Source organism: Eptatretus burgeri, chromosome 6, assembly GCF_056783735.1.
Source record: "Eptatretus burgeri isolate ZD-2024b chromosome 6, Ebu_testis_v1, whole genome shotgun sequence".
In the NCBI taxonomy this organism is placed as follows: domain Eukaryota; kingdom Metazoa; phylum Chordata; class Myxini; order Myxiniformes; family Myxinidae; genus Eptatretus; species Eptatretus burgeri.
In genome coordinates, this window is record NC_140966.1 from 30,315,862 (window position 1) to 30,335,224 (window position 19,363).

The following is a 19,363-nucleotide window of genomic DNA, read 5'->3' on the forward strand; positions in this document are numbered from 1 at the left end:
CATGACAGTTGCACAAGCAAAAGGATGCCATGTGAAATGGGAAGAATTTGGTTGTGCAGACTTTTGCCCTCAAGAAGAGCATACCACCGTTATCGCACTTTATTGATTTATGACCAATTTGTTGATCGTTGCTTCATCAAGGCTTCTTTACAAATCCTACGTGGAATGGATAATTTGCCTCCAATGTGCAAGTTCCCTGCTTTTTGCAAGCGATGTGCAAATGAGAAAACAAAGAGTGCAAATCAGAAGAAACCAGGGAGATTTGTTGAGTTCATCAGTATAGATCCAGGGTAATGAGGAAGGAGCAGATACATACCTCATATCTGAGGATATCCACATTGTAGTAAGTGGCTGATGGGCTGTGCTCGGAGAGTTTTTTGAGGTGTGTGGTCAGGGCAGGCATATTCATGGTGAAGTCTAGGCAATCAGACTTGCCTTGTGAAGGCTCACTATGGGTAAGAATGGCACAGATCATAACAGTAGAGGTGGAAGAGGGGAATTTTTTTGGAGAGTTTCACCAGAAGTTGGCAAAGTAAGAAAAGATTACCAAACGTCTGTAACCTCAGATTCAGTAACTCGTTTTGGATTAATGGAAACATTCCAAGCAGGAACAGTAATCAAGCAAGACAACAAAAATACAAACACCTCTCTTCTCACAGATGTGAGTTGATGAATTTGCAAAAATATTGCAAAATAAAGATGAGCAAAATGTTGTGTGCGAACCTGTACATGACCTGACCACTTGGCCGAAGGTGGTCAAGGCGGCCAGCATTGCGCAAGCGGAAACTGAGAGCGGCCGGTGCTGGGTTATTGGCAAACACCTTTGTGATGCCGGCTGGAAACGAAAGCGTCATCTCACCAATGATCTTCACCACACACCTAGAAAACAAAGTACATTGAAATGCCAAATGAAGAAAAGATTATACAAAGAGCGCCTTTCCATATTTAACTGAACTTTCTCAATTCCTTGTCTGTTTGCTATACATGATGTAATAAGTGCTATTTTATTAATGTGGTGTCCACAAAAAGTGATGACTTTATGACAGAAGAAAAAAGACCTGATGGTTCCCAAGTTTAAAAAGAAAATGCAAGAGATCACAACATTGCTGCAATTTACTGCTGGCCTGAACTTACTTTCAATCATCACAAAGGACATGGAATCCATCACAGTTGATATGAAATCCTTCCTTTTCTCCCATGGCCTGATCTCAGATCATCAATTCAGATCCCGATCATGTCACCACAAACTGAACTAGCTTTCTGCTCTGCCAACAATGGATGGAGACCCTAAACCTCAGAGAGGCCATCAGGGTCATCTCTGGACATATTCCAAGCACTGCTCACCCTGCTGTCCCACAGCATTCTCAGCCACCTCCTCTCCTTTCATAGTGAGGGAGTGGCTCTTAACGAAATACTCAAATCTCCTCTCACTGTCAAGACTGGAGTGCCCAAGGCAGTCTTGGAAACAGTCCTCTTCCTACATTTTAATCCATCATTTTTGGGGGACAAAGGGCAAGGAAAGACTGAGTTGGGGGGGGGGGGGACGAACTGAGCAACTCCTCATCCACAAAACATCCCACATGGTCTGCATCTCAGATAGCCTCTCCTAATCAAAATCCTACTGCATGGCTGATCGTGCCAAATCCTTTCTAACCAAATGCAGAGGTGTAAAAGGCGGGTGTTTGGTGCCTTAAACCAGGCCTGCTCCGGGCAGGTAGAGCTTGTCAGCCTTAGTTGGCAGTCTACCTAGGATAACAACTCTGATTTCAAACCCAGGTGGGTAGATCTCGTGAGCTTTGTTCGGCAATGTATCACTAATAGACAGGGATAGAGGCACCTCCTGTTTCGACACAAACTAGTTTACCCCTTCCAGTTGCACTTGCTCTGTGACGAAACTAAATTCTCAGGTTTTGTTTCAAAGCAAAGGGTTGGTTCTTCCATGTCTTGGGGTCTTGGTTTCTGCTCTTCCCATCCCCCCCCCCATCAACTGACCTCTGATCGACATTCAGTGACCTACTACTCCAAGGCGTACAGGCCAAAAACATCTTGCAAGTCATGGACAACCAATAATACAGGATCCCGAACTCGATCATAATGAACTGAGAAGCTGATTTATCAAGCTGGTGTGAAAAGTCAGCGTATGTGTACTGCCATGGATATGCATGGATGGTGCCCCATGCATCTACCTCTGGTTGCTTTCCCGAGGCCATTGGAGTAACCCCCCTGCTATGGGAGAGGGTTTGTATTGTCTCCTGTTGTTGTCTTGCAATCTAAAGTGGGCTTTTTAAAGCTTTATGTGAATTTTCCCTCCATTCTCTCTTTTTCCTTTCTTCATGTACTATGACTATTATCCAAGGAAACCGATCTCAACTTGCATTTAGAGTTTCGGTCCAAAACCAAGTCCTAAATGAAACTGCTTAAATTTTGGGAAACTTCTCTGCCATCCAAGTCCTTCCTTTGTGAACCTCTTCTAAATCGTGAGGCATCATCCACATCTCTCTCTGTACCTGGCTATTTCCTCGATATATTTGATAATCCTCCTTCCCATGGACCCTGTATTTTTGCAAAGCCTCCTTGCCACTTGGCCGTGTGGTCAGTCTTGAGGAGGAAGCATACGAGTTCAAATCCCTCCACCTCTCTTTACTAAATTGCACCACCTACATTTACTTATTGTGTAGATCTCCATCATCACCAAATTGTGATATCTCTGATGCTGTTTCTAATAGCATATATAAGGCACTATTTCGTTCTAACAGATCAATAAGATACCTATTAATTATCAGGAGCACAGTCTGGAAGTCTGGGGGTAGCTGAAATTATCTGGTAAGGTGATGTGACACAGCAAATTGAAAGCACCGACACCAGGAGCATCAGTGGCATGAAAGTGGACCAACCAATCTTTGTGATGGACATTAAAGTGTCCAAAGACCATGTCAGCTGCTGGGTGTCGGTCGGGACAGCGCCTTGTCTCTGCTTTCAGAAACATTGTCAGAGATAGCACAATTGGGTGATGATGGAGATCCACACAAGTAAAGGTAGGTAGTGGAATACAGTAAAGAGAGGTGGAGGGATATGAACTCGTACGGCTCCTCATTATCTTATTGATCTAATTTTGTGCTCAAATCTTAGGGATTTCACTGCTAAGACAGGCTGTATTGGAAATTCAGATGATGCAGACATTGAAATCCAAATAACTTACTCCTCACCATCCACTTCATCGTACAATTCCCCAGTATGGCAAGGCTGACTGGGATGCCTTTCAATCTTTCCTGGGGGGATATTCCCAGGAAGTCAGTCTTTTGCCTCAGCCCTTCTGAGGCAGCTACTGAGATCACTGAATGGATTAAAGCTGGCATGGATCTCTTCATTGCTGCTCGGACCGACCAAGTGAAACCTCACTCCCAGCATTGGTTCGCACCTGCTTGTGCAACTGCTATATCGAAACAACTTCTTCCATCAGTGCCATCGGGACAGCGCCTTGTCGTCATCTTGCCGTTGCTAACAGCAGGCAGACTGCCGACCAAGGCTGAGCCTTGGTTCACTCCTGCTTGTGCGACTGCTATATCGAAACCACTTCTTCCATCAGTGCCATAGAGTTGGGTCTGGTGAAGCTTATCATCTTTTTCGACTTACAAGTAATCACTGCAAGAAAATTATCGCTGAAGCAAAGTCCAATTACTCGAAGTCTGTTTGCAACTATTTTAACATAAGGCCAACAGCTGATGAAGCCAACCTCTTTGCTGAGGGTTTCGCTACAAACTCCACAGCTGATGATCGAAATCAATCGCTGCTGACTTGTCCCTCCAGTGTGGACATCAATATATCCACCGTCATAATCACTCCTCAGAAAGTTGGAAAAGTCATCCAAGGAGTTAACATTTCAAAAGCTCCTGGACCAGATTGTACCCCTGCAATTGTCCTGAGGATATCCTTGCTAGAATTGTCCCCTATGCTCTCAAAACTATGTAACCTATGCCTATCAAAGTTGGTTTTCCCACCTTGCTGAAAGTTGGCTTCAGTTGTACCGGCATTTAAAGGCTCTGGGGATAAATCTGATCCATCCAACCATAGGCTGATCAGCCTTCACATTATGAGCAAAATATTTGAATGCCTTGTCAAGCAGCAGATCATGACTTTCCTGGAAGACCATCATCTCTCCTAATATAAATGACACTCAGTATGGATTCTGCCATTTCTGGTCTACTGGTGATGTCCTTTCCCTCAAAACTGAACACATGAACCAGGCACTAGACTGGCATGATGAGGCTTATGATAAAGTTTGGTGGAAGGGTGTCATTCACAAGCTAAAGTCAAATGATATATCTGGGCCTTTGTTTGCAATAATCTCAGACTTTCTCACAGATCTCCAAATTTTTGTTTAGCATGAGGGTCAACTGACTGCAGCCCTTAACATTAATGCAGGTGTCCCCCAGGGCTCTGTTTGGGCCTTCTTTGTTTCTACTTTACACAAATGATCTGTCCAACAACATTTTATCTCGTCTAGCAATTTAAGCAAATGACTCAACCCGATACACTACTTATCTTGGCTCCCTGCCTGCATGACCCTGCCTTCAAGCCAGCATCAATCTTAATTGGGACCCTGAGAATGTCAGTAATTGCGGAAAAGACTGGTTCATTAGCATCAAAGAAGACCCACCGACTATCTGTGTCCAGGTCAAGATCCCCCTCTTTTCATAACATGGTTATGGACCAAACACCATTACCAGAACCTGATGGCATCTGTCTTCTTGGTCTGGACATCACTTTTGACCTGTTTTGGAGTAAGTACATTTCTGGCATTGCCAAAAGCCTCCCAAAGACTTGGCTGCTTGTATCGGGCTTGCCGATACTTTCCTCCCGAGGCTCGCTCCACCTGTGCAAAACCACCATATGTCCAGTCATAGAATACTGTAGTCATATCTGGGCAGGTGTTCTTGACTCGCCTTCTGCCCCTTTTTAACAGAATTCAACGACGAGTTAACATGGTAGGCCATGATCTGCTATCATCTTTGGAACGTCTCTCGATTCGACGCTCTGTGTCTCTTCGCCATGTACTGCAATGGAAGATGCTCAAAAGGCCTTTTCACTACTTGTTCCTCCTTTACATACTTTCATATGCTCCACATGGTTGGCATCTTCTCCACATCCCCACACTGTCTGTATTTCTAAGGTCGACAGTACAATATTCCTCCAGTTATTTTCCCACAGACAGCCAAACTATGGAATTCCTGACCTGCATCCTGTTTCCCAGCAACATATAACCTTTCCCAGTTTAGGAGAGATGTGAATACATTTCTCCTTTCCCAGTAATCCCCCTTTCACAGTTTCTTCTTTGTAGCCCCCACCTTTGAGTGGTCTTAATGGTCTTGTGCAGGGCAAACTCCCCATAAAAAGTCAAAATAAATCATCCGATTATCTGGAAAGCCCTCATCTTTTTGCTCACGATGCATCACACTGTCATAGAATCTCCCGTATAGGCAGCCAACAGTCTCTTCCCTCTCTGCAGACTTTGTTGGAATAAAGGGCTTTGAATTAAGTCTTTCAACTCTGAAATATCCCACAAACGCACTCAGTCTCTCCAAACGGATAGTCTGGCAAACCCTCCCATCTATTTCTTTAAACTTCTTGAAAAAACCAGATTATGTCTGGTTTCTTCAAGAAGTTTAAGGAAATAGATGGGAGGGTTTGCCACTGACAAACCAGACATAATATGCATAACAGAAACTTTCCTCCTTCAAGACGTCTCGGACTCCCTCGTATCTCTCCTGGTTACTCCCTCCTCTGGTATGACAGAGCTGAGCCTCGTCCTGGCGGCGGATTTGATCTTTTCAAAGACTATTCCTCACTCATCATGCCCTGCCCTCTCTCCCCAGGAATTGATCTGGAATACCTCTGGAATATATCCCCAGGAATACCTCTGGCTATGGCTTCCCCTCCACTCCCACCTCCTGTATGTATATATATATATATATATATATATATATATATATATATATATATATATATATATATATATATATATATATATATATATATATATATGTTGTACCATCCACCAAACAAACAGTGATGACTCCATTTACATATTGTTCTCCAAAAACCTGGACCAACTTCTATCCTCTCATCCCAACTCTCTCTTCCTCATATGTGTTAACTTCAATTGTCATCATGCCAGTTGGCTGCGTGTGGGTACCTCTCTCACCTGCCATGGCACTTCAGCAAAAGACTTCTGTGACTCATTGGGACTGACTCAATCTGTAAAATTCCCAACCCGGATCTCAAGCAATGGTACTCCATCTCTTCTGGATCTGATTTTGACCAATTTCCCTGAAAATATCTGCAATTCTTCCTTCGCTCCAATCAGTTCATCTGACCACATGCTTATCAAAGTAGACATCTCTGGCTGTTAGAGAACCTCCTCAGCACGGTCGAGTATGGCATTTCACTCAGGCTGACTGGCAGGGTATTCAAGCAGCCATCAAACTTTGAGACTGGTCTCCCATGTCTACTTCCTCTGACATAAACTCATCCTAGGAATATTATTTAGAGAAATTTGCTCTCTCTTGTACACAGATTTATCCCATCTCGTCTTCAGTTGTCCTACCCTTACTCCCGCCCACACTACACTGAAGCTTGTGGCGAGGCAGTTGTCCTGAAAAAACTTTCCTTCGCCTCATGGAAGGTGAATCGAACTGAAGGCAATCACAGTTCTTTCCACAAAGCTCATAACAAGTGTGTGTCTACCCTCAGGAGAGCCAGAAAACAACATCTTTCTAATCTCAAGTCTGAACTCTCAAACCTGTCCCCTCCTTCAAATCCTGGTGGCATCGAGTCAAGTCAGTTTCTGGTGTATGTTTCCCCTCCATTCCCGCCCATACCTCAAATGGCCGCACAGCTGACACGGCACGTGAAAAGACTGAATAACTAAACTCAGTGTTTGCCTTGAAATCTTGTGTCCCAAACCCATCCCTTTCTGTACCCACCTTACCTAGTCGTACCCAGCTGTTCCTGGACTCTGTGCCCTTTTCTCCTGGCAAGATGGAGAGTTTGCTGTCAAACCTCGACTCAGATTCTGCAACAAGTCCAGACGGTATCAGCCAACGTGTCCTAAAAACCTGCTCTGCAGCTCTTGCTCACTCTCTCTGTCCGATTTACCCACTCATTTCCTCAAGGTCATCTGCTACCTGCTTAGAAATCAGCAAACGTTACCGCTCTGCATAAAAAAGGTGCCAAAATAGATCCGTGCAACAACAGACCAATTAGCCTTCTACCATTCATCAGCAAGGTTATGGAATCCATCATCACTTCAGAAAATAAATCCTTCCTCTTCTCCAATGGCTTGATTTCTGATCAATTTGGATTCAGACTAGATCACTCTACCCTGGATATGCTGCTTCTGCTCTCCCAACAATGGATGAAGATCCTCAATGCCAGACATGAAATCAGAGCCATCTCCCGAGACATATACACCCTATATTCATGCATACACATATATATATATATATACATACACATATATATATATATATATATATATATATATATATATATATATATATATATATATATACATACATACATACATAGCCTTCAATACGGTCTGGCACCCTGCCATGCTCACCAAACTCTCTTCCTCTGGTATCCAAGGACATCTCCACTCATGGCCTGCAGACTTCCTCTCCTCTCGCAACCAATTTGTGGCCCTGACTGGAGTTCTCTCATCCCCTCTTCCTGTCCAGGCTAGAGTTCCACAAGGCAGTGTTCTGGGCCTTGTAATTTTTCTGGTTTTCATCAATGATCTCTCCGACTCTGGAAAATCATCTTTATCTCTTTGGTGATGACTCCACCCTCTGCCTTACCCTGAATATGAATACTCCGTCAGATCGGCAAGCAGCAGCCTCTTTGCTCTCTGCAAATCTGGATAAAATCACAAACTGGTCCAACATGTGGAACATGTCTTTCAACCCTGACAAATCTCACACTCTCACTAAGTATCTCTGAAAGGACCATCTGGAACTCCCCCCCCCTCTACTTTCTCAACAATCCTCTTGAAGAAATCCTTTCATTCAATCTTCTGGGTCTCACTATTTGCCATGATCTTTCTTGGGAAAGCCACATTTCCAAGCTGGCCTCCAAAGGCAGTCGCCGTGACTGATCATCCTCCATCGCGCAAAGTCCTTCCTTGGCACAAAACCTGAGCTCCTGACCACAAACAAAGCTTTCGTCCACAGCCTGATGAAGTACTGCTCTCCCTTCTGGGCTGGTGCTCCTGCCTCTCACCTTTCTCGGCTTCATGCTGGGGAAACCAAGGCATTTAGGATCAATGGTATCTCCCGTGATGAGGCTGAATTTTTGGGTCTCTCACTCTCTCACCGCATGCAGGTCGGTGGTGTATTCGACAGTCTCCTCTCCAGCCTCCCCCCTCCCCCCCCGCTCTGTCTGAGATATGCCCCCCCCATATTTCCGCAGGGTGCTCAAAGTCCACCAGCAACTCCCTTCTGGTAAAACTACCAAATCCAGAATCACTGCTCACTTTCATTCCTCTTTTTTTCCCCCACCTTTGGAACAAACTCCCACACTCTCTTCAATCCCACTCTTCCCTCCAGGTCTTCAAAACAGCTGTTCACCACCATCCATCTTCTCCCATCCAAAACCATGACCTTTTGTACCCTTGCTAATCCACCACAAACCCACCTCCTTCAAATTCCCTGCTTTCCTTCCTGAAAGACCGTCGTGTAAAGACCTAAAAGTCCCTGTAGTGTCCATCTTGTTTACCCTGTGTATCTCGCCCCATCCCTCTCCCACAGATCTCCTCATGTCTCTGTTACCTAATGTTTTTCTTCCTTCCCTCTCCCACCCCTCTCGTCTCCTGCTCCCATTGTTGTGCATTTGTGTGTTAGCTCTCATACGAGCCTCGACAGCGTATACAAAAAAAAGTTCAGTTTGCCAAATATTTCAGCTTTAAAGACATAATCGATCTTGGGCAAACCACATATCTAAGGCTTCCCAGGTCAGACACTGATTGGGCATCCTCTGTCGTGTGGTCTTTCCTCGGCAAATCTGAACTTCTAACGACCTACAAGGTTTTCATCTGGTCGCTCGAAGGAGTCATGCTCTTCCCTTTCGGCTGCCCCCCCCACCCACCCACACATTTCAATGTCATGGACACAAACAAAGCTCCTCAAAATCAATGGCAGTTCCTTTCATCATTAGTTTCAACCCCAGTTTCCCCTTCTTCTTTCAGTGCTTGAACTTTTATGCAGCTTGTTCGCCACCTGTGTCCCCCCCCCCCCCTTTGCTCTTTTTCCACTTACCCACTGAAGAGATAAACCAATGGACCCATTCACTGATAAACGTTACAATGGTGCCTCAACAACCTTCCATCGCACAATATATTGTTGCATCTAAATGGATAAAGTTTTGGAAATGCTTCAAAATTGTAAAGGTCCAGGCACCCCATCTAAGACACACTACAGGACATATCAAATGACCTGAAATGAATGCAATATGGTAGAGAATAGGTGATAATATGGTCGAGAATAGGTAATAGCCTCACCACATTTCATCTAAACATCTCGTATAGATACTGCATCTTCTCATTACTGTTGGGCACCTTTTGTCTGCTCATTGGTGAAAAGCATTGTTCCCACAATGAAAGTTGTCAGACAATTTATATGGACAAAAAAATGACTGTGATTAATGCGTACGCACACACACACGCACGTACACACACACACACACACACACACACACACACACACACACACACACACACACACACACACACACACACACACACACACACACACACATACACACAGGGTCGGGGCAGTTTAATTCTGGAGTTAAAGATTGGTTTATGGAAAGTAAAAGAAGAGCAAGCCATACTTGCTCTGCTCGCTGCCCTTGAAGTAAGCACTGATGGACTCTGTGAAGGCAGCTGCAATTGGAACTGCATCCTGGGTGCTCAAGGTCAAGGGACTTGGACCACGGGACGTGTCTGTCGGTGAGGAAAGGAACCATGGTAAGAAACCATCAAAAGGAAAAATGGCTTTGCCCTCCTGGCTTAAACAATTTCACTCCTGAGCCAGTGTTTTTAATTTTCCAGTCAAAGTTTTTTTTGTTTTTTGTTTATTAAAGCCAGAATGTGACACTCTTGACAGACCATATGTAAACAATCATATGCATTTATGAAATCAACACCGAGCATTTGTAGAAAGGACAAAGGAAAAGTCGAACGTACTGAAGGTTGGCGTTGTTGCTGCACTCAATGAAGCCGATGACATAGAAGACGAGCTCTCTGCTCGAGCTAGGGGAGCCAATGGGGGACTAAATTGTCTTGGCTAAGCAAGTGGAAGGACAGATGGAATTGGGCAACATAACATTGGTGTCAGTAGATCCAAAATGCATTCTACATTTAAAATTTCATTCGTATTAAAAAAAAAAAATACAATTTAAAAAGCACCAGAAATATGAGGGCACACATCCATTTATGAAAAGATGCCAAAGTTGCAATAATTAATGTTAAAAATTTAAACAGTCATCATATGATTCATGATGAAAAGGTCAACGTTTTCGATTAACATTTCGGATAACTCCATAATATATATATATATATATATATATATATATATATATATATATATATATATATATATATATATATATATATATATATATATATATATATATATATATATATATATATATATATATATATATATATATATATATATATATATTCGTTTTTAGCAAGCTTTCAAATGTCTCATATTCTCGACCAAATGGATAATTTGAGTGCAATTGCTTCAGACTTTTGAAATTGATCCATAAAACCATTGCAGGCATTGAAAGCCAAATCAGAATCCAAATGAAAAACCTGATGTCATGAACTCAAAACCCATTGTGGATTGGAATAAGTGAATTATTAGTTTGTTTATGAAATGGTGCTGGACGATGAAATTGAAGTCGTTAATGTCTGGTAAAGCAATACACTGAGTTTCATGTCTCGTGCACACCAGAAATGTAGTTTCACTGAAATTGATGGCACCTTTCAGTATTGTTAATCACTTTTCAAAGTCAAAGTCTTGGAAAAAGGTGGGTTATTACTTTACAAGTTAATGTGGATAAGTAGCAATGATGCAAGGAAATTTGCCTTCATCAAATAAACATGCCTGGCCTGTTTATGCCATCAACAGATGACAAACCACCACAAAAAATAATTAAAACAAAATACCCAGAACAAACCATGCCTCAAATCCATTTTGTTTTTATTCTTCCAGGAATTCAAGACCAATCACAAAGGACGAATACAATCACACACCATCCGCACACAGTAGTTATCCAGACTCCCAAACTCACCACCTCTTCAATCCCTCCAAGTTTGGCAGATTTGGGGCGAGATGGTGGGCGGAGAGGTGGCACGAGGGAGCCCTGGACATTGGTCCCAGTGCTTGAAGCCAAAGACCAACCCTGAGATGCCTGAGAAACCAAGACTAGGGGAGGGCAGAATGGCAGATGAAAAAGAACATGCATGGCATTTTGGAATAATTTGCTGTTGGACTGTTCGATTGCACAATATTCTTTGCTAGGTTTGATAAAGTTGTGGTAAGCTGCTGGATAAAAGGACGAGTTGGTCAATTTGTTAAATAAAAGTATGACATGCACCGATTCAAGGGTTTAAATTTTTCAAGTTAATGAAACAAATGCATACATAAACTTAAAGATTCATTATAACAACTTAAGGTGCAATACAGAAATAAAACTCAATATGGCAAAGCAGGAAACACCAATGGCATGCAAAGGAAAGTCTGATCATGAAGGCAGGAGCACTGCCAAAGAAAACGTCAAGACAGATAGGGGTTGATGAAATAAGCTTGATTTGTGTATAAAGATTAGTTCACATGTGTGGATGCAGATCTGTGTAACAAAGTGCATCAAGCCACGATTTTGGTGACCAGGCCCAGGACTGTACAATTACATTTTCTGAAAATGCTGTACTGGGCACGCAGACCCAATGACCACATACCCTCATTTGCTGCCCTAGCAGAGCAGTCATTGAGGTTTGTGGAAGTGTCTCCTGGATCAGGACCGTCAGGAGCACGAGTGGACTCAGCTGTAAGATTTGATGTTGGTGGAGAGCTGCACAGTTTTGCTGGCTGCAAAGTTTTTTCTGCTTGACAATTGGGCGATGCATGTGCAGGAGAGGATGAAGGGGGCGTTGACAGGGAAGACCGTGGTGACTGCGTTTCAGGAGGAGGCTCAGCAGGAAGGCGAGGTGGAGGCGTTGAAGGTGGAGTAAACGATTGTAGCCAGGGAGGTGGTGTCGACGGTGGTGTATGACTGGATACAGAAGGGGATGGAGTCGATGGAAGAGAAGCTGACATTGCATCATGTGCTACAGCTGCAAGAGGTGGTGGAACGGAGGATGGGAGTGGAGGAGCTTTAATGAGCTGTGGGCAGGAGCTTTTCGGTGGTGGGGTGCTGGGAAGAACTGGCCGAGGTGGTAATGGTGGAGGTGGTGGTGGTGAAGCAGGTGGTGTAGGACCAACACTGGGTGAATGCAATCCATCAAATGGTAAGTCGGTATCAAAAAGAGAATCATGAGCTGGTTCTGAGATCCAAGGTTCGGGGAGTGAGGGACGTCGAGGTGAGGTTTTTCCTGGACTATCAGGAGGTTCTGGAAAGGGTACGAATGCTACATCTGCTGGGAGACAAGCAGGCAGGGAGCTACGTCGCTCCAATTTTATAGCAACACCATGGACTGGAGACTCATCATCAAATGAGACCCAGTGATTTTGGTTTGAACGAACTGAGGGAGGCAGAACCTGTGCCACATCAAGGGTGCGCTCGTCAGCTAGGCAGGTTCGCCCATCTGTGTTAGGTTGGTGAGGGCTGGCAGCTGGGGAATGGCGTTCTGGTTCTGCAGTTCTTGTCCTAGCAGATTGAGTAGAATGAGCAGCTTGGCAAAGAAGACACAAAAGAATGGGGAAGTGGGGAGGGATGAAGGGAAGACCAAAGACAGACAGAGTATGGATAAGATAACAGGTGAGCAAAGAGTGAAGGACCACCATCATAGGAAGATAATGGATGAAAGTAAATAATTTGAGGCAGCCAGACAAAATATATCAAACACAGATACACAGTGAAGATGAGCCATCAGAGATGAAGAAGTTATCAGGATGCAAACAAAGAGGAAAAGACATGAAGGATGGATTCAGTAAATGGATTTTTTTGTGGAGAATAGAAAAACAAAAATCAGTAAAAATGAAGACACGTTCATGAAGGGGAAAACAAGTAGAATATGGTGAGAGGCATCCATTGAGGAATGAGGAGGGAAGGAGGGAGACAATACATAAGTAGTGGTGAAATCAAGTTAAGTGAGGCAAGTGCGTGTGATTGAGAGGGGTTTGGCAAGAGAGAAAAGAAGGGGGGTGAGAAAGGAAAGAAAGTCAGTTTGCATGCCACCCCATGCGCAAAGTCAACCAGAAAAAAAAACCCAAAGTAGAAAAGGGAAAACCATTTATTCTATTAATACTGCATTATTCAGTGAAAGCAGATCAAAACCACCAAAGAAATGTTTCGATCAATATAGACAATTGTGCAAACAAAAGAGGTACAAAAGGGCACCAGCCAAAGATAACAAGCACAGCAAGCATTATCACCATCTTCCATTAAGTAAACAATACGCTGTATTTTTTTTTTACATGTTACAAAGCAAAATGTCAGGTTCGAGCTTGTTGAAAAGGTGCATCAAGAAAATCTAGTTATCCACACATACAAGACTGATCATTAGCTCTATACTTTAAAGGTGATACAATCGACGGTGAGAACAAAAAATGCTTTTATAAAACACCACAATCATAATTCTGTATTCCAGAAAATACAATTATCAAACTAATATCAATGCTAATGACCGACCAAGTTTATTTCATTGGCAGTCATAAGATGAGATATGCAAACGAGATGGTACAAAACAAATGAAGCAAAGGCAATCCTTTTTCCCTTTTTTTGCAGTTAAAAAGTGGTCAAGTTTACAAAAAGATACAAAGTGAAAGTGAACCCTGAACAGATCCCAATGAAAACATTAGAATACTCCCCCGATGTGCAACTAGATGGAATAACTTGCTTTGTGGGGGAAAAAAAAAAAACAAGAAGCAAATCAAGCTGGATCACATGCTGCCTTCTCAACGTGCTGTTTGCCAACTCTGTTCACGTGCAAGTTCTGGATGCTTGTTGGTTGGAACCCTCAAATTGCGATGCAAAGAGAAAGGGAATCCCAAGGCGGAAAAAGTCAATCGCGTGAGACGGAAGGATGGTGATGTTTTCCGAGATCTACCTTTGGAGGCAGCGCCATCGCACGAGCCTGCGTAAAGCGGATCGAGAGATGCCAGCAGATCACTGTTGCTCTTTGTGCTATGAAAAGAAGATTGGGGTGGGGGTGGGGGGGAGGGAGTTACACGTTTCAACATTTCCATGAGCAATATCAATATTTAAAAAGTGCATTTTACATTTCAGGTTTTTACACTATTTTGAAGACTTTATAAAAGATCAACCTCTGATGTGGTTTGGAAGCATCAATGTCCACCAAAGCCAAAGACTGCATCAGAGGTGGTTTGGTAATTGCTTGTGAGTTGAAATATGTCAACAATGTTCGAGCAAGGATTTCTCTTTAAAATAAACCACGAACATGAAACATGATGGACTTTTGATGGAAGTTCACCATTTGTCATAGTCACATTACTTATTGAAAAAGTGCAATATACTCAATAAAGGCAGCTCCAACAATGACACACAGATACCTTCTTTCACAGCCTGAATTATTCCCACCTTTTTGTTGGATTGGCAAGGGAAAATTTTTGGTCCAAGTCTTTAACAAACCGGCTAAGCGGCAGAGATCAGCCTGACACTTGACTGAAGGTGGCAATAATGTGGAAATTGTTCAGGGTGCACAAGACAAGCTCACCCACTCTTCACAAAAAACACTGGGTATTCAACATCCTGCTAGCAGACAGGACACAGCTTAACGATAGTCAGCCGAGACTCCAAAATCAGGCGATACACCTCAAAGACAGGTGTGAAGACATATGTACACATCTGACAGGATGGGTAGTGCTATCAATTTACACTTCAACCCTAAACAACTTGTAAGAAAAAAAAAATTATAATGTAGTAAATATATATTTTAATAAAATATCGAAGATATAGAAATGTCAGATTAATGATTTCAATAAAATGTAATTATATACTGTACTTCAATGAATGTATTTTATCCCAAATGGGGCACTGTAAAGAATAACGCTGTCAACATGGTGAATTGATGCAACCTAAACACAGAAGAAATGCTGGAATTTTGGACATCAAAATTTCAGTAAGTTCAAATAAATAACTTTTCCACACAAGTGTTGAAATTGTATCAACGACGACGACGTGTTTTACTGCAAAGCCATACATACATTTTCTGGAAAGATTCCCGAGACTTCGGGCTTGGCCACACCAACTGATTTATTCCAAATGGATGGTCTTATTGAAATTTGGTTGGTGTGGATGGCTGGTCATATAAATTTTCACGTCTTGCCGAGTTTGACGTTCGACTTTGGTTGATCAGTTGCCATTCATTAGTTGGTATGGACGCACACCCTCATTATGCGAATGGACGAATGTGCTCCTGCTGAGCCAGAGTGAGCAACACTGTCTCTCACTTTCTTCCCAAATAAAAATGGAGAATTTCTGGAGTAAAGAATGTGAGGATGAGCCAATTCAGCTGTGGCAGGAAACAAAACTCACTTTGTACGATAGTACGTCCAAATGCTATTCTAGTCGTATTTCTAAAAATAAGGACCCGAGTGAAAACAATGGTACATCTTTCGCCTCCAATTCTCAGCATAAATTATCGAAAGCCCATTGGAGTTTCATGTTGCAGAAGCCAAGGCCAGATCCACAGCTTCCCCCTTATAACAGATGTCATCACCTCTGTCTGAGTAACACTCAAGCAAAAATAGCATTTTTTCCTGTAGTAATTATCTGCAGATGACTGTAGTCAGACCTGTTACCAACTATAGTATACGAGTACAATACTCATATACTATAGTTCTAACTTAGCATTTTTGCCTGGAAAACCATCAAAATAGTAAGACAATTGTTACAGTGAGACTTCAACTGTGCCACCTTGCTGTTGTCTTGTTACTGCAATGTACTTTTGGTGGGTATCAAAGGGACCAATCATTGTTTGCCTTTGCATATGATTATCCCACAACCGTCCAGTTGAGTCGCGCTGGAGGAAATTGGTTGGTGTCGCCTCAGCCTTGCATGTTCTCTGAAAAATTTTAAAGGATTTTCAATCAAAATGGATTGGTAAATCTTATGCATGTGAAAATTAAAGTATGACCAGGCAACAGTAAAACTTTGATCAAAGTGCAGCGAGTGTAAATAAAGCCAGTGGTGCACATGGGGACATCATCAAAACAGTGGAGGGATAGTTAGTACATCAAGAATGTAGATGTTTGCACATCAACCCCATCAGAACTACAGGTAACAAGAGGCAAATTGAAAGTGCTGACTGTCACATACCCAGACAGGGAATGTGATTCCTGGTGAAAATGAACTTTGACCAAAATAAGCAATCTGATGCAAAGTCAGTCAGGAAAGTGGAACTGGAAAACCCAAAGAATCAGTCATACATGTAAGAAGGGATTAAGGAATTCCAATACATCATAAGGAAAGTCTGCAAATAAAGGAAAGATGGATGAATGGTATCTGCAAATTGGAGCAAAATTAGAAGATGTAAGGGACTACTTTGCTCTCGATTCAGTTTATCACATGTCCTGTTGAGTAAACTTTCAGACGCATAAGAAAGTTCCATGCTCTGCTCATCATGAAGAAAGAAGTACCACTCCATGAAAAGCTTGAAAGTTTGGCTGGACTTTGGATTCTCAAAGGAACTGAGCTTTTGTGCAAGCTGTTCAATATCTGAAAGAAAATGATGAACAAGTTACAATTTCTGATTCTGTAAACAAAATGCATTGGTATCTGGGAGGTGCAAAAGCTTACAGTGTTCCCCACATGAAGACAAAGCTAAAAGAGCAGTATGGGAATTAAATAATAATTGCTGAACATCATCGGAAGGCAGATGTCACTTTTCAACACAGCAGCATTGAGTCTTCAATAATTTTGTCATGCACCAAAGCCAAATCATACAGACAGGAACAGAGAAACAGCACTGAAATTGTAGAAGCTGCAGCTGATGTTATCAAAAGTGACATCAAAGCAGTTCACACTAACAAGGATTCATGAGATCTCCTTACTGGAACAGAAGATTAATTTCTTACTACAAACCCTTCAGTTGCTTCTTGGAAACTTCATTGGACCGACCGTACAGATATTCAACCAAAGATCGCATCCATTGGACAGTCAATAATGCAAGCAATTGGACCAAGAATAGCACTTTCCACTACAGATAGGTCTAAGAACTAAATGCACCATCATTTTGCTTCAGTTTTTAATGGACACCAAATTGCCATGGGTATTGCTATTGCTCAAGTGAAGAATTTTAAAATGAATGCAACACTCTCTCAAGGAACAGGCATACCAGGCTTCAATTAAGGGTGAACGTTAAATATCCCACGGCGTTCTTCGTGAAGAGTAGGTGAGCTATCTCAGGAACCCTGGACAAATTACAAATTGCTGCTCTAACCAACAAAAGGGCCATGCATCAGCAGCACAGTCGTGCCTCCAGCAAATGTTACCCACAGCTATGTGTTTCATACAAAAATAGATGAAGAAGAAGTATCTGCGTAATACCACTCTGGAAGTGTATGATAAAGTCCAGGAATGAAAAGAAGAGCTACTCGCTGACATGATTCCACAAGACTGAGGACTGTAGCAAAGTGAATGTCATCTTGTCCAACCTTGCCAAACACCCAACAGCACAAGCTGTGTGACAGAGCTATCTGCTGCAAGTGTAAAACTGACTTTCATCAAGGTGCAGCTGGAGAAAGCATGGCCAGGACTGTACATACAAGTGTGGTGAGTGCAGCAGAGTAAGCTGTATCAACTCTCAGAGGATAGACTTCATGAGCCACAAAATAGTTGGTTCGCGGGCGCCAGCAGTGACCACTATTTTCGTTGTGTCTGTCTGTCCGTCTGTCTGTTTGTTTGTGACTCTCTCCAGAGCGTAGCTCCATGACGTTTCATGCGATCTTGATGAAACTTGGACACAAGCTATATATCATGGTCTAGTGTCTTTTTGTATGAGGGGCGTCCCACGCCCTTTGTGGGTGGAGCCACGCCCACTTGAACTATTTATTTATTATTATTTTTTTCCTCGATTTTTTTTTCTCTCAATTTCATTTCCTGGAAGCGTAATGTCCATAAGTACAATTTCCTTTTTTGTGCGTAATGTCCATAAGTACAACATATAAAAAATCCGATTTTATTTGGTCAATTTTGACGGAAGAGATAGATTTTTACGGTTGGGCTTCCTCAAAAGCTTCCACTAACTCAATTGTACCTGTCGTGGCATTGTTCAATAATGCCCGTGAACCATCGTTGCCTCCCGGCTAGTTTACATCTGTATTGCAATTTGTTTAAAGGTCCCCTGACATGCAAAAGTACTGAAATTTCATTTATATATGTCCTAGAGGAGCTTTTCGTGATTTCAGGTCTGACAATGTTTTTTCACAATACTCATTTCTGTAAAATTAAAAAAACAAACCTCTTCGGGAATGCCCCTAAAAATTCTCGTGAAAGGGGCGTAACCCACATGACATCAACTACAGGATTACAAAGGCTGCACGTTAATTACTTGGGTTGGTGGTCTACGTGATTGTATTGGCTTTCTGTGTGTTTCCACATTTGATTGGTCGACTCAATCGCTTCGTACATTTCTGCTTTAAAAAAAATCGAACATTTGGTTTTGAATAATAGATGGCATGGACTTTCACTTGTCTGGTAACGACAGTGAGTGTGAGAGAAATGAAGGATTTTGGACTGAATCACATGGAGAATTGTCGGGTAACGTAGTCGCGGGAGGTGAAGTTTAGGCAGCTGGAAATGAAATACGGCCTTACCAGTTCGAGCCCGAAGCAGGACAAGCAGAGAAAAATGGTGATGAAATTTCCGGAGTTCATGATGATCGGGAGGACATCGAAGGAAGACTTGGCAATAACAACTGGTTAGACTAAATCCTATTCGTAATTCAATAATGTAAATTTGACTTGCACATTGCTGGATATCAGAAATATTTTAGTGAGGTGACGTGAACAGCGCAGCGGACATGTTGCTCCGCGGCGAATTAATCACAAACAAGGCCGGCGCATGTCATCGGCCGTATCTCTCCGCGCATAAAACGAAGCAATCTCGCTGT

General features: G+C 42.5%; 1 protein-coding gene across 14 annotated transcripts in view; it reads right to left on the reverse strand.

Annotated features, from left to right (window-relative positions):
* LOC147024483 (F-BAR domain only protein 2-like) overlaps nucleotides 1–19,363 on the reverse strand; it is a 180,012-nt gene that overhangs the window by 24,607 nt on the left and 136,042 nt on the right. For 11 of the 14 annotated variants that reach the window (XR_015059056.1, XM_085884447.1, XM_085884450.1 and 8 more), the window contains 7 exons: nucleotides 14,339–14,415; nucleotides 12,029–12,961; nucleotides 11,362–11,495; nucleotides 10,244–10,343; nucleotides 9,889–10,000; nucleotides 724–879; nucleotides 317–449 (listed from right to left, as the gene is read on the reverse strand). Coding sequence is in view for 13 of the 14 variants with exons in the window: in XM_085884447.1 (XP_085740573.1) it covers nucleotides 317–449; nucleotides 724–879; nucleotides 9,889–10,000; nucleotides 10,244–10,343; nucleotides 11,362–11,495; nucleotides 12,029–12,961; nucleotides 14,339–14,415 (1,645 nt within the window). In the remaining variant the exon portion in view is untranslated. The remainder of the gene's footprint in view (nucleotides 1–316; nucleotides 450–723; nucleotides 880–9,888; nucleotides 10,001–10,243; nucleotides 10,344–11,361; nucleotides 11,496–12,028; nucleotides 12,962–14,338; nucleotides 14,416–19,363) is intronic. The other 3 variants (XM_085884454.1, XM_085884453.1, XM_085884452.1) reach the window with 1 other exon arrangement.